At 44.9% G+C, this 15,957-nt stretch overlaps 1 protein-coding gene across 1 annotated transcript; it reads right to left on the bottom strand.

Moving 5' to 3' along the window:
* Window positions 1-1,058: 1,058 nt before the first annotated feature.
* Window positions 1,059-15,175, bottom strand: LOC119464097 (uncharacterized). The gene is made up of 3 exons (XM_037724932.2): window positions 14,979-15,175; window positions 8,761-9,086; window positions 1,059-4,268 (listed from the first exon to the last, which is right to left on the bottom strand). Exons 1-3 carry the CDS (start codon window positions 15,046-15,048, stop codon window positions 4,101-4,103), a joined length of 564 nt encoding a protein of 187 aa, XP_037580860.1. The 5' UTR covers window positions 15,049-15,175; the 3' UTR covers window positions 1,059-4,100.
* Window positions 15,176-15,957: the final 782 nt, after the last annotated feature.

Here is a 15,957-nt window from a genome sequence, read left to right as displayed (position 1 = left end):
CGTGCACTGTATTGTACAATAATTACAGAGTATTAGGCTTAATTAGCTTTCCAGGGTGTGCCATATGCATCGGCTGGGCACAGCGTGGCTTTGCGAGCAGCATTTTGAGTGTACAACGTAGCTCAGCTGAAATATTTTCAAAGCGAAGAGGGAGTCTCTCCTGCACAATAGTGTAGCGCAACTTACCTCAATATAATGAATTATATAGGCCATAAATCTAAGTGTGTAGTTATTAACCGTAATGAAATGAGCAATCAAGAGGCTACGGTGGTGGAGCATGGCACCTCTGCTGCTAACTGCTCCAGCTTGGCTGCAGTTTATTTTGTTCAGTGTAATTTTCCGTCATCTCTCGTAATTTGTGAACTAAATTTGTAACGCGTTTGAAAGGCTGTCTACGGCATGAATTTTGTGCGTGGTAAATTGCGGGATTTTTTGTCGTCACACTGGAAGCAAATTTGGTGGAATGTAAACAATCTACTGTCTATATTCGCTTTTTTCAATGGAAGCTAGTTTTGCGGCACTTTCTGTGAAATACATTTCACGGGTATTCATTTGAATTTAAAAGCAATATCATAGCCACGCATCAAAGTTTTGCTCCCTCACAGGTTTCAAGGATGCAAACTTACCTTGGCGAAGTCAAGCGTGGGGCAGGAAAAAATTCAAATTATTGAGATATTGTTCTATGCAGGTGAAATAGCGTGGTCCTCGGTTACCATGAATTTTGTAACACGCGATCAGCCTTTCGCACGTGTCCGTCTCCAGATGAGGCCGATCTTTGCATTTTCAGAGGAGATCGGCAGTACTATGATAATTGAAGCACTTTGCGACTACGTTAAGCCGGAACTTTAGAGACAGCTTACCCGCGGCTAACGTGGTTAATACTTCCAGAACAACACACGTCGATGTGTTGAATTAACTTTCTTGGAATATAATAATGCGATTAAACCTTTAAATTAGGGGCTAAATGAATGGAAAGACGAGAGAGAAAAGACTAACACCTTTATGTGCACTCCGACTATATGCGCTATATAAAAGGTGTCCTCGGTAAGTAATGCCGATTGCCAGAAAATAAATTTATTTTGTCTTACTAATACAAGCACTCAAAAATGTTCAAAATGTGCTTCTACTCGACGCACCGTTGTCAGAGTAAAGTTCCGGGCAGATTCGTCCTCAACTTGATTGGCGGCAACCGGAACACCTCGTAGGGCTTGCGACGCAGCTATTTCGACTGCGACGCGACTATTTCGACGCGGCTATTTCGAATAGGCTTGCGTGACACGCAAGCGTAGCTAAGACTGCCCTCTAGCCGTTTGGCCGCCCGGCGCCGCCGTGCAACTGCCTTTCCAGGCAGGGAAAAGAAAGCCTCATTGCTTTTCGGACACACACTATAAGCTGTTGTGGAGACTTGTGAATCTGAGAAACTGCAGTAACTCTCCTGTAGCTTTCGGCGCCTGCGATGCACATGGCCTTGGATTTCGGTTGTTACAGTTAGGTGCTAAGTTATGAGCCTGAGAATGGCGCTCATTTCATGGACGGAAATTTCTAATTCTCGGATCAGTACGAACCTGTCCCATGGTCACACTTCTTTTTACTGCCTTCGTGACAACTGAGACAAGACAGCACAAAACGGTGGAACGTGCTGCATCGTAAACCTTTGCTGAACGTCATTTTATGGAAGCTGAGATAACAGATGCATCTGTTATGTAATGACCATGCCACTCGTTGGATTTCTAGGTAACAACCGCGTCAGGGTGTTCCAGTGATGCAGAACAATTCTAGGTGCAAGCGATCCGTACCTTAAGGGGCATTCTCGCTTCGTCTGAAAAGATGTCAAACGATTGCCACGCGACGCACTGGTGTCTGGCTCATGTGCAACATTGTTAGTTGTTTTCTCTTTTTCTCTGGAAAGCGTGATTTTTGTATGCAGAGAGATATCCGGTGCTTGTCGACGGCTCGCTAGTATTACTGATTGTGGTGTAGTTGTGGTGAAAAACAACTTTATCCTTTGACATTTTTGTGTTCTGAACTTCTTTTCCGGCGAAGATGTAATTTTCACTAGATACGGTGGAAGCAATTTATTCACAAATTCGTTGTCTCTAAAGCCGTGCCACTTAGCAGTATTTTGCGTTTATCCAGTCATTAGGCGCGCTTTCCTAAATTATCCGATTTAGTTTATTTGTGCGTAGAACTTTTATGGGGTGTTCCAACAACACCTACACATCACGCAGCAGGAAGATCTACGTTAAAAGTTTCTATAGTGGTGCAGGGATCCTCTTTGCTAATCACGAGGGGAGCTTGAGGCCGTTGTTTCAGTGCCACCCGGGAGAGGTTGTGTTAGAGAAGTTCCTGCTCTGACTCCGCTGCTAGCCGGCAAAGGTCCTGCGGCACTACTCAAGAGTGTACCTTCTGTGCCTGATATGGCACCTTCTACACCTGTTCCTTTTGAAGCAGACGTGATTGTACCCGACAATCTGGACCTAGCTGAACGTATAGCAGCTGTACCGGTCCCTGCTCCTCCTGGGCTTCTTACTACGCCGCCTGGAGTGAGTGTACCTGTGGCAGGTTTTGGGCCTGCGGACCCCGGAGCGCTCGCGCTAAAGGTGGAAACGGTATTTTCGACATTTGGGGTGCCGGGCGAGACCGATCCTGCGTGTCGGTGTGTCGTTTGGTCGGGTACTACACTTCCTCCGCCATTTGCTCGAGCAACAGACGTAGATGAACCTAAGGAAGTTTCACCACCTAAGGGCAGTCCAAATATTTTTGTATCATTTGGTAAGGAGCCTTCGGTGCTCGTTCCTGTGCCAGCCGACAGAGGCCCTGTAGGAGCAAGTGGAAGTCTATCTCTTGTGCCAGATACAGCAACGCTTCTTCCGCCTGCTTCCGACACATGAGGCGTGTGTGTACCGAAAGTATCACTGTCTGTGGACTCGGGAAGGCTTGTGCTAGTATGTCTAAGAGAACCTTCTGTGATTGTGCCATCGCCAGACGAAACAGGCTTTGGGGCTTTGTGTAAACGTTTAGCGATTGCGCCAAGTACGTTGACATTGCTGCTTGTTCCTGTGACAGCATTACTGTGCGCACTTACCGTAGGTGCCCTGTCACCCACCTGGCTGCTTTCTTTTGAAACACGTGATAATGTGGTCCCCGTGTTCGGCATACTACCAGCGGAGAGATTTCCTTCATTACCCAGTGAAAGCGTAGCTTCTGGTTGGCTTTCGATAGCGCTTGATAAACTCATAACTGGCCCTACGCTGAAATTGGACCAACCTTGTCGAAATGTATCGCCTGACGGCGCTCTAACAGACGCACTAACAGCGACTCCACCAAGTCCCACAGTACCACCTGATTCTGAACCCTCTGTGAATGTACCACCCGAGGGCTGCCTTGCGTTAAGAGGTTTTGCCGGAGCTGGCGCGTTAGCATTCCCGCTAGCCGCTACGGCAACTGCTGACGCTGCACCTGCGGCAACAACTCCGGAAGGGACTCGGAGAACTCCTGGAGTAACACTTGAGATTGCACTGCGTGAGTTGCTGCCAGCCGAGGTAGAATGTTCTGTTCCGGGCGAGCGTGCACCAGCTCCGTCGAATACAACGGGGTTTCCTCCTCTCCCTGCCGAAACGTTTGAGGTCATCCCTCTAGTAGGTACCCCAACAGTGGCCCCATCAATTCCTGCGCCACCATTTGGGAAGGCATTTCCGGTGCTGGTTGCGCTACCAGTAATGATATCTCTTCCGGCACCCGGTGAGTGCGTTAAATCAGTGCCGAACCCCACGCCGCCTGTTTCTCCTGTAACACCTGGCAGAGCTGATTCAGAACCTATCGTCAACGTTGCCGTGCTATGCCCTCCATAACCACTGGAGGGCGTGTCCTCCAGGTGTCTTCGTGCACCATTCGGCTGATCGGTCCCCGTAGGTAAGCTCGTTATTGCCGGGTGTCGTACGATGCCACCCGGTGAACTTATAGCACTATGTGACCACTCGCTCCCGCCATTATGATGTGTGGCATTAGGCCTAAATGAATTCGTCGTGCTAGTATACCAGGAACACTTGGATTGAAGCACGCACGTCGTTTTTCCACCTTGCTCCAGTTCAAGGTAGCCTTCATGACACACGCAGGCTCCAGTGTTGCAAGTAACGGCACACTCCTTCGGTTGATTTTGACCACACTTTGGGAGACAACTCGGCGCGCATGCCTGGAAACTTGAGTTGGCTGGACATTTCGGAAGACATTTGTAAGCCTTGATGCACATCCGTGATCTCTTTGGGTGCCTGCGTAAAATCAGTGTAAATATATTGCCAAAAATTTCATACGCTGGCATGTTCAAATAAGGCATACGGGGATGTTTATACAGTGAACGTGAATCACAAAGAGAAGGAAACTGAAACATACCTTGCTGAAACAAAACTTGCTAAAAAGCCTTGCATACCTTGCTGAAACTGAAAACCTACCTTGCCGTTTACCTGGCACGGTGAATGCAGTTTAAAAACCAGATTCGATGCCAAGACATCACACACCACACCAGCGCATTCTCAAAACCAGCAATCCAGCTGCGAAGTCTTTAGGCCTAGTTAAACTTGTGAGATGCATAACAGTGATTTATGCGATAGAATAATGGTTAATGGTGGTACTAAAATAACAGACCGCTGTTCAAGGTATCATTAACAATACTGAGATAGCGAATTCTTTAAGATATGTACACTGTAATCTAGCCAGTGCGCGAACTCGGTTGAACTCACTTAGAAAAGTGTATCGGTTGTTTGGATAGTTCGTCACGTCTTACAGCGAATGTTAGTGTTATTAGAAAAGCTCCAAAACGTTACACGTAGGCTATCCCTTGCCCATGACATAAATAATCCATAAATCGCCCAGTTTATATTTAGTTGAAATGGAGTTCATTTTATAAATGATGTGCACACAACTTTTCAAGTTCGTGACAGTGATCCGATAAAGGAGAATTGCAAAAAATCGTTTTCTGCATGCTGAGACTCGTTATTTGAAACGCTGAGAAACTTATCCAAAAATAATCTGAGTATCTCGAAGCGACGGCAAACAACAATGCTTTGGTTCTGTCTAGCTACGTAGCCATTTGCATATTTACAATGTTTCGCCCAAGTTAAGAGAAACACTCTGTTTATTTAGGATTATGTATGCTACATGCCATGTCATGTTATATCTCATGCAGTATATGCGCGTTATATTGTCACACCATTCTATCACTAAAGCTGCTGATACCAGGTCTTACATACTTTAGAGATTTGTTCCTCAGAACATTGATAAAGGCAGGCCACAAACAAATGTCGAGAAACAAAACACCGACAGCGCATGCCCTTCATCCTAAATCTTCTCAGACTTAAATATCAAAAGTGCGAAACATTAACATATCTCTATCCTGAAAATTATCTAACTTCAGGATTATGTAATTATATGTAATGTAAAATTATGAATTATGAAATTCAACAATATAACTATAATCCTACAGGCTTATATCGCATCATGTCTTGTGATGAAGCTAATGAAAAGGATGGTGCTGCTATGCTCAGATGACAGATTGCGAGAACTCCATTTCTTTTGAGATGTTATGGGTAGTTTCCGTTGACGTCACTCGGCTGTTGACTGAATTGCGAATTTTGCATCATCGCTGGAACTAGTCAAGCCAATGAGTGCTCTGCCTGCATGCCACGTCCTAGGCGTCCGACAAGCTTTTTATTTATTCTCGCAGGCTGTGATTCTTTCTACCACTACGGGTGCTCGAATAAGTAGTCGTCTGCACAAGTTCCTGCAAAAATTTGTATCAGGCCGCCAGATGAATGTAGGGATTAGGAGTGTGACATGTGATTTGAGGCCTGTGATGCATGTTGTGCCACAAGGCAGTGTTCTAGCACCATATCTTTTCAACTATGCTCTTGCTTATCTACCAAGCAGATTGCCTCAAGACCACGAATATCTCATGTTGCCAGCGATATTTATGTTGATGATTTTGTTCAATGTATTAGCGGATGTTCAAATCACTGTCCGCGCTTTTGTACGACAGTTCAGAAAGCCCTTAATGCGGCCACAGATTACCTGACTGAAGTCGGCCTGAAAATGCAGAGAGAGGAATTCATATCTTACAATATTGTTATCTGGAGCGACACACGTTGAGCGCTTAGTCTAGTACAGCAACCAGCCAAGCACAGCCCTATCGCAAATTAGATTATCAACTGCGCCTGGGCAATTACATCTCGTGGACTGTCTTCATTCAGTCAGTGGATAGCGTCGCATGCGGGCATTGCCGGCAATGAAGAGACGGACCGACTTGTATCTCGGACAAATGAGTATACGGCATCGCTCCAGAAGTTTCTGCCAATTCGACGATGCTCGTGCGCGGGTCCGCCGCCACCTGCTTGGATAGCACCTTGATCAGCTAGTTTTAGTCGCAGGATCTTTGATCTCCATGTTCATGGGTGTGATACCCAGCTGCCTTACACCTATGTTACTAAAGCTTTGTGTCGGGTGTGTCGCGCTGGCTGAACGATTGCACCGCCGAGGGCAGCCACTCGGTGCATATTGTGCTTCCTGCGGTGCAGCAGAAACACTTAGTAATTAACTATTGAGCTGTGCCTCCTACAACACGCAGTGGACTTCACATTACAGAAACTACTATTCGTTTGGTTTCCCGTATGCGACTATAGATCACATTTTATTTTGCGTTGCTCGTGTGCTTGTTGAAAGCGTTGTGTTTTTTTTCTTTGCGCTGTTGCCATATGTTCTGGTAGAACATTACGTACCACCGATTTTACATTTGTTGAACATGGGCACCATGTTATGTTTGAAGTTTAAGAGGACGCTATAGATGAGGAGTTCTTCTATAGTTACATGGGAACGAATAGTTTTTTTCTCGGCACCTATAACCTCAATCTTGAAAAAAAAGCTTGTTGTATATAAAAGAATAAGGTAAATATAGTGACTATAGAAAACAAATTTTTGAAAATTGGAAATTTGCAATATTTCGTTAAAATCAAATATCAAGTATACAAGTACACAAGTGAGAAGCTCGGAAATAAAAAGCGATGTCACAATTTTATCAACTGCGTTTGAGAATACACCTAACGGAGACAAAATTGATTTATTATACACTGCTCCGCCGTATGCTATTAATCTGTCAATAGGACATTTGCAAAAGCCTGCGTACCATGTAACTAATTTTACGCTAGCTGTAAATAAATCTATCAAATCAGTCCGCTTAGGGTGTTCGCAAACATGCAATTGACAGAACTGCAATGTCTGCTGTTGGTGCACATTCACGGCTTTGTAATCTGCATGCTTCAGGAATGTTATTAAGTTAACGAATTTTCTGGAATTTCCGGGCAGTAAATGCAGGCCTAGATCCAAATTCTGCACCCTTGGGCAACTAGAGTTTCACTTTTCAAATACAACAAATTTAATTACAACAAATTTAACAAAGAAATGGCTTTTTTACAGGAGATGGATGATGGTGACCGCGCAATCCGGCCTCCAAGCCATTCGTTCTTCTATTCTTCCCAACTGCTTCTTGTGTGTTCGTTACGTTCACCCACAAGCAGATGAAGGGCGAGTCAAAGGGCATCATTAGGGTAAAAAAGTTTCACGCGAGCAACATGAGTCACCTGCGTTCTGCTTGATCGCCGGCCATTGCCGCTACATTGCCATTGCCATGTTAGGTACAGTTTGTTAAAAGGGAAGCCGGAACAGGCCGTGAACTTTACCAACCTCTTAAGTGAGATGTATCAATAATACACAGTGCTTCTGTCTCAATTAAGTGATTTAAAAGTAAATATTTAGACTTCTGAGCCCCACTATATTTGGCCTTTATACGAGAAGTCCTCGGTGAAGTAGGGAAGTCGCACCGTATAGATTTATTTGAAATAGGGGAAGGTAATGGGTGATATGTGGGCGAAATTCAGGGTGTCTGAGGTAAATATATACGTTCTTCGTAGTAAATTTATTATCAAAGCACTCCAGAGCATTATTAGTGTTTCAAACCGTAGAAATGAGCTCTGCTGAAAGAAGAAAAAGAGCCACTGAGGTCAAAGTTGGCTAACACGAAGGAAGCATATGGCTGAAATCATGCCAAATATCTGGTTTAATTACAGGCCTTCCAAGCAAAAATTTGAATAAAGTGCTCTCAAGCGCTATATACAGGCAGCTTTTTGAATTGCGTGGAATAATTACAGGCAACACAAGTGTCTAATTCAAATGCTCGGAGAAAACAAGGTCACTGGAAATAGAGCTCTGGTTCTGCAAGTGCCCACAAGTGTGCTGTCTTTTTTGTTTGACATAATGGCAAATCAAGGTTCTGTGTAATCACAACATTGTCTTTGTTCTGCACTTCGAAGTGGTCGTTCTCGCTGCACCACGAGGAGGGGCCGGATATCCATATATTCCTATATTAGACAAAAGCAGAGGCCTAATTTAATTTCATAGCCACAGCCTCGTCAGCCTACTCGCGTCCCCATCTCCTGCACCTGCGTATGTACATGTATACACGCTTACTTCTGCGAAAGTGAGCATATAACAATCCAGGAACTTTGCGACATTCTGTTCCAAGGCTCTATTGCGCGTGAGGTTGCTCCGTGATATCACATTACCGCTCGCGCAACATTCTTGTTTATTTCGTGAGATAATATTTACAGGACTTAAGGCTTACTGTCGTACGGTAATAATGAAAGCGGAATGTGCAGATGTGTACCGCTGAACGGAAATTCGCGTTACAGTATAGATGAGAGTTGAAGCAGTACTTACACCACCCACCCCGGTGGGCAGACACATCCGGAAGTGCATGGCCGGTTGCATGACGTCACGAGTGGCATGTTGCAGGTTGCGGGGCATCCGGGCGCGCATGCGCGATAATCTCTTTGCCAGCGGAACTTGCACATTGCGCATTTCTTCCATGGGATGCACTTCGCCCCAGGAGTTGCGCAGGTAGCGTCGCTTGCAAACGCAGTTGCGACGTTTCCGCAGCTCCCAAGGCGGCGTGAATAAAGGCCTGCAGAAGTGGTCTCGCCGAGGCCTCCCGCGCACAGGCACTTCTAGCGGTCCGCACATAGAAGGCCCGCAGCCTCTAGACTCTGCAATTACGGAAAATAGGCATATTGATCGCTGATGTGTGCAAGGGCTTCAAATAACGTATCTGGCCATTATATTTTACATTGCTTGCGGTTGGCGCAACAGAGTCCCAGTTACGTTTGCCCATAAAACCATGCATAACATATTTCATATTTTATTACAACCAAATCATCTGTATATTTATTAAAAGGAATTATATACAAATGCTATATAGATATGATTCCACAGCTACTTACGCAGCAGTAGCGCATAGTGCCTCTGTATATGTTAATATTGTTTTGTTTGGGAACAGACGGAAATGTACATACTGGAAGGAAACGCTTTTAAAGTTGGCGCTCCGGAATAATTATAGTCATGCTCAACGAAATCAAAGTAGCTACATTACAATGTCTAACATTTTGTGATTGAAGTGAGGTGTGTATGCAAACCAAGTGAAGACTACAGCAGAAGGCGCAACTTGCTTGTTGCAGGTAAAGCCCCTCTACCTTAGTTGCAGGCCGATCTAGCCTTGCGAAACTTCGTGGCAAATGCTGCTACCGAGCGCGATCTTTCAGTAAAGCTTCAGAAGTAAAGTCTGTAGGCGCGTGTGTCGTACAGCTCATAATCATTGATGATTGCATTGTGTTGAGCTTAACGATGAAAAAAATCACAGACATGCGCGGCACACGCACCACAATCACAGCGTAAGCTAGGGGACCGGCCCCCTAGGAGCTCCATTTTCGGTAGCACGCACTAGGGGGTATTCGCGGCGAAGTCTGTTTGCGTCGTTTTCACGAGAACTAACTGAACTGTCCACCCGGCTTTGCTGGCGAGCTGCGGCTTGTACTGCTTTCTGCACAGTGGTATGCTGATTGCTTTATGTACAGTGGTATGCCATTGCCTGGTTGCAGTCGTGCGCGTAGGTCTGCGACTCGCTTCTTCAGCAGCGGTTCGTACCTTGCCAGTAGGCGCATAGCGTGTACCGAAGAATAAACACAGGTATCGAGACTACTCGGCGCATATGTCACATCCCTCGACACGTGGCACAATGCGATGAAACTGCTACATGTCGTGACACCTGGGGGAATATAACGCAACTGCAATGCAAAGTTTGCATGTATCGACGGTACGCGGCGCACCTCTCTTATTACGTGACAAGCGGCACGATGCGATGCTACTGATGCTGTTGCTGATGATTTACTGGCATCCCCTTTGAAACGGCGCGGTGACAAAAAGTCACCTAGTCGGCTTGATTTATTCAGGTATGCTATACATGTTTTCATTCTAGCATTTTTTGTAACCTTCTTTTTCTTCCTCAAAACTTGATCTACCTTGTGCCACTACCTATGCAACTGATACATGGCGAACCAACTTGCACAATAATAAGCAACTGCAGTGAAAAGTGTGCACGTATCGACGCTACGCGGCGCGCATCTCACATCGCGTGACTACTCGCGCGCTAGGACACCTGTACAGGGTATGTTCCCGCAGCACCTAGCAAGCGCTGGCGTGGTGCAGTGGTAGAGTAGCTGAGTTCAACACTGAGGGCCAGGGTTCGATTATGGCGGGAACTGGGTATTTTATTTCTCATTTATAGTCATAGCTGTATACGGCGACCACCGGCGGCGATGGCAACGGTCAACATCGCCAACCAAAACGGCGATTGGAGTGAGGCTATAACAGCTTACACTGTAAAAAGAACGACTACTAGAAGGAAGTTATAAATAAGCACATCACAACCTCGAATGAGCATGAACTAGCCCTGTACATCGCTTTCCTAATCGTAATCATTCAGAAGCATGATACTATCAAACTTAAAGTGGCCCTGCAAAACGTTTTTAACATGGTAAAGAAATCACACCATGCGCTAGAATATGCTGCCATGAACACCGGAGCCAAATATGGCTGACTTTCACAAGGCAGGAATTTATAATTTCGGTTTCATTATCACTTATGCTTTCCTGCGGCTTTGTAAAATCCCCGCAAATGATGACGTATTGGCGTCCTCATACAGCTATTCTTTTGTCTGTGGAAACGTCACGATCCGTAATAAAGCTATTGAAGACCATAAAAACGGCTTCAATGTTATCAGTGTTCATTTTAGTTTACGTATTTAATATGACACAATTCGACTGCGTTCAATTCCCCACATAAAAATTGTTTGAAATTTTCGTAATGTGCAGCCGTCGTTCAATTGCTCGAGCAGTGCCGGCTCACACACGGCACGCTGCAGTGTTGCTCTCATCTATTACAGTATACGTATCCATGCTGCAGTGCGTGCTGTTTTTTCGTGTCGAATTTGTGAACATCTCTAGACTCACCTGAACGAGAGCATGACGATCGTCGTTTGTTTTTTTACTTTTCGTCGTTCTAAGACGCGCAGCGCGAACGCTGCATCTGTTTTGTGCGCAAATTACTGTTCCGTTCCTGTTTCCTTCGCGTTCAGTGCTCGCTCAGCGTTCAATATCTCTATTCACCGCGCATACTTTCTGAACTGAGCGTTGGCGCTGCACCTTTCATGCGGATGCGGTGCTGGCGTTCAGCGCCACTGACAGCAAATGTGGTGGCCACGGCTGCACACTGGTGGTACTGCGCATCTGCGCTTGTGGCAATTTGTGTCGTGATTGGTGATCCTGTTGCTTCTGTGAAGCAACTGGACCTTCGCTTTGCTCAGTGTCTAGAGCTATCTTCGGGAATGCTTACGTGTAGCGAACTTTAAGCAGTGCTCTAATGCATCGTAGTTAGGTAAGGGTCATGTTACTTGAGGGTATTAAATACGATAGTCTTTCTTGGGCAGCCTAAACGGGAAAAACTTTGTCACTCGATTCAACCGCCCGACCAAAACCGATTCAACCGCCCGGAAGCTACTAGCACTGGTGGTGCGGGGTCATACACGTCAACTATATACAGCGCAAAGGAAACCCCAGGCCCATTTGAGGCAAAATATATGTACATAACCGTGATCCGCAGTGTTCGTTTAATTAAGAATACACAATGGACTGATTTTCACGTAAGTAAATCGAAAACAACAGGTTAGAAGTGGTGTCGAAGAGACACTGAGCGTTAAAGACAAGCCGACTGAAGCCGCGGCTCTGCAGCCGGCTTTCAGCCAGCAGTAATAAAAGGTCCCAACAGATGGCGCGAGAGCAGGGCTAACGCGGGATACTTGAGTTGAATGCAGCAAAACCTCCATTGCATCCATGATGGGTGGAGTGAGAGGGGAGGGGAAGAGCGTGAGGGGTGGGAGGGAGGAGAAGAGAGAGTGTTACGTATCAGGGGTGGCAGAACACTATCGTCTTTCGATGTCATTTGCAGCGAAGCAAGGAGATATGCGGCCAATTTTTTTCACACAGAATTGATTGGGCATACTATATTGGTTACGGTGCAATTACGAGCATGCCGCATAGGGTCAGCAATACTTTATTACTGGAGATAATAACTGTAAATACGTTTCTTTTCTATCTTTTCGTTTGGATACATCACATAAATTTAAGCCCTCTGTGCGGCACCTTCAACTATGCGCGTTTCAGTTACGCTTTTTGAAAAACATGTCATTTTATGCATTCAAGCATGAAAGTAACTGGAAACGCATTGCATTTCGTCGGCCACTATGAAAATTATTATCTGACAACTGGTCCAGTCAAGGGAATTCGTTCTAAGTGGATGTGCCTTGCGAACGCACTAGCCACAATTTGTAGATTGAAGTACGTGCCGGAAAATAATGAATGTGAAAGTTAATTAGCACACTTATGTTAATTATTCAATTAAGCATTTTGATTATTCTTACAAATAATCGCCGCCTCAGCGAGTAGTTAAGATCAAGGCTTAGACTTATGCCAAATGCCACAGGCACTTTTGAAAATTTGGTGCTGCTGAAAAAACGCCCTGTCTTTTCACACACTTTTGTCAGAATATTCCGGGTGCTGCAGCGAACACTTTCAAAAACGCTTAAATGTTGCCTGTGACAGATAGTACAATTCTAGTTGATGAGCTGGTTTACTCGAAGAGGCGGACATTACTTGCACAAAAACTAAAAATGCATAATCAACTAATTAACAAAAGTTCACTAATCAAGTTTTGAACTAATTGCCTTATGGCACATTATGCAATTTACAAATTCTAGCCGTGGAGTTCGCAAGGCGGATCCACTTGGAACGTATTCTCAGGATGACACCAGTTTGGAGATAGTGATTCCCGAACTTCGCGGAGAAATGCATGGGCATTTCAGTTACTTTTGAGCTTCAATGCACAAAACGACGTTTGGTTAAGAAAGTGGCGGTGTGTGTTCCCCTTCTCGTCCTTCGTATTTTCGTGCCATTCCCTTGTCGAGTGGAATTGTGCTATCTGCCACAGGCAAACCTTAAATGTTTTTGAAAGTGCTCGCTGAAGCAGCTTGCATATTTAGATATGCTCCATGCGCGCACTTCGCGGCGGCGCTACTAGATGGCTCATCGTGTTCAGAGGAAAGCCCGAGAGAGGAGCCTGGCAGTAGCACACGTTTCATTCATGAAGCGCTTCGGCGGTGGCAGTACAATATGTGGTTACATTGCTTAAATGCTAATCTCATTAACGTCGACAGTTATCCTGAGATGAATCTGGCGCAAGTTTTATTGCGAATTGCATTATTTGCCAACTTCAGCCATTTTGATTCTGTCTGTCTGTTGTCTGTTTGTTTATCTATCTATCTATCTATCTATCTATCTATCTATCTATCTATCTATCTATCTATCTATCTATATCCTCTTACGGCGACCCAGTGGCCCAAGTTGTCTGCTTGGTCGGTAAAGTAGGTATGTGCTCCTGATCGCGATGCCATCGTGGTCGTTCCATTGTCGTTATTTCACCTTTCTGATATCTTCCTCTAATCATGCTCTCGTCGTTACTATTTCTATACCGACCCCGTGGTCCAACTTATCTAACAGCTTGGGCCACTAGGTATGGGCTCGAGGTGGTGATGCCGTCATGGCGGTTGCATTGCTGTCGAGCCAGCTTTGTCATTCGACTCTGCCCATGCCGTTTCCATCGCATCATCGTCGTCGCACAGTCTTCGTCATGGCATCTTGCTCATGGGCATCATGCTCATGGGTGACCTTGGAAAGCGAGTGCCATAGTAAAGTGGGATGATATTGGAGTATGTGGCCTATAGCCGAATCAGCGAAAGTCGCAGCATTACCTCTACGTGTGTTGAACAAACGGGACTTCAGGAATATGATCTGTCGCTACATTTCTCGATTGCTATTCGCATTGCCGTCGACAGTCGTCCCGAGATGGAATCGCGGAGACGCACTTGGACGCCACGTAGCAGGCGCACACGTTTGTAACTATTGCGGAGGTTACTTAGCTGCAGTTATTTGGATAATGTGGTCGGGGGCCATGGTGAGAGATGAGCAGTATAATTTTAATGCGTATACGCACAAGAACGCTGCTCATGTATTTTAGCAAGAAATATTTGCGACCGCACGTAGCATTTTGTGAAAAGAGGCATTCATACATATCCGCACTGCCAGAAGATGTCCTGCACGATGATGTGCAAGGTACTAAAGAAATCAACTGACGTTACACATGGAAACTCGCAAAAGACATGACGACAAAACAGCTGCAACGCCAGCCCTGAATATTGGTGGAAATAATGAAACCTAAAAAGAACAAAACAACAAGGTGTTGCTACCAGCTGGAACATTCATTTACTGAAGCAGCAAAGATCCAATAATGCTTTTTCTGGTAAATATGATGTGATCTTTTCTTTTTGCCCCTCTGAGAGAACATGCTTATAGTTTTCTAGCAGAGATGGGTGGTATCGTTGCCTTAATAACTACTTGACATTTGTTTAACAATAGCTTCAGTAACAGCTTGTTTGTTTCATCTCTTTCAGCCCGGAGTCTTTCACGTGGTACGCTTGAAAATGTAGTACTTACTGCTGCATCTGCGGTCTCCGCTTGCCACCACGATGCAAATTGTGGCCAGGGTCACCGCGATGTACTGCATGCTGTTCTTTGCAGTGCAGAAAATATCGCGCGCTCACCTTTTGCTAGAATTTGCGGGAAAGCTTGCAGCCGTTAGCATTGCGTATGCAGGTGTGTCGAAAAGCGCTACGCATTGTTCCAACGTTGAAATGTCACTGGTATCTGCGGCATTGAAAGCTTTACCTGAATAGTTTTTTCAATGTTATTTTCGTTCCTTTACCACAGTGAAGTCTGCAAAAGCACGTGACGGTCACTGAAATATGGCCAAAGGTTTGAAATTTATTCTTACTTACTCTTCTGTGCTACCATATGCACTATTTACTTGTGCACGTAACGTCATAACTTTAAGTGAATAATTACACCTAAATATTTGGTGCCGCATTTATTACCAAATACATTCAGAAAAGTCTAACAGAGGTAAAGTTCATTATGAGTTTTCTTACCGACTGCACTTGCGTGACCTGAGAACGCGCGGTCCGAAAGGAAGATAACACCATAATTTCACACACCAAAAAACAACGAAAACATAATGTAGAGTTTGGCAAATAAAACGACTTAATGCTTTAGCTAGTAAAATAAGCTGACACATCTTCAGAAACTTATGATGTGTAGGCAGTATTTTGGTGAATGTTAACGTGAACATCTTTCTTCCAAAGAATAGTTCTCAATAGGCATTTTTCCGCTGTGCGCAGCGTCATTGTTTAAATATGGAGACGTTTTCTTTACTAGGCCATATTACTTAACGGTCACTGAAATAAAGTACATTGCCATAAAGTGACTGCAAGAAAGAATCATCAAGTGAAACAACCATTTCATGATGATTGTGAAGTGTTCTTGTTAATCTGGTGAATGGCATACCTTCTCTTAAACACATTCAATGAATGGAAGGTGTGAACCTTGGAGTGAAAAAGATATTCTCGTCACCACTCAT

The sequence above is a fragment of the Dermacentor silvarum genome, chromosome 9 (assembly GCF_013339745.2).
Source record: "Dermacentor silvarum isolate Dsil-2018 chromosome 9, BIME_Dsil_1.4, whole genome shotgun sequence".
NCBI lineage: Eukaryota > Metazoa > Arthropoda > Arachnida > Ixodida > Ixodidae > Dermacentor > Dermacentor silvarum.
This window is presented reverse-complemented; position numbering and strand designations above follow the sequence as displayed.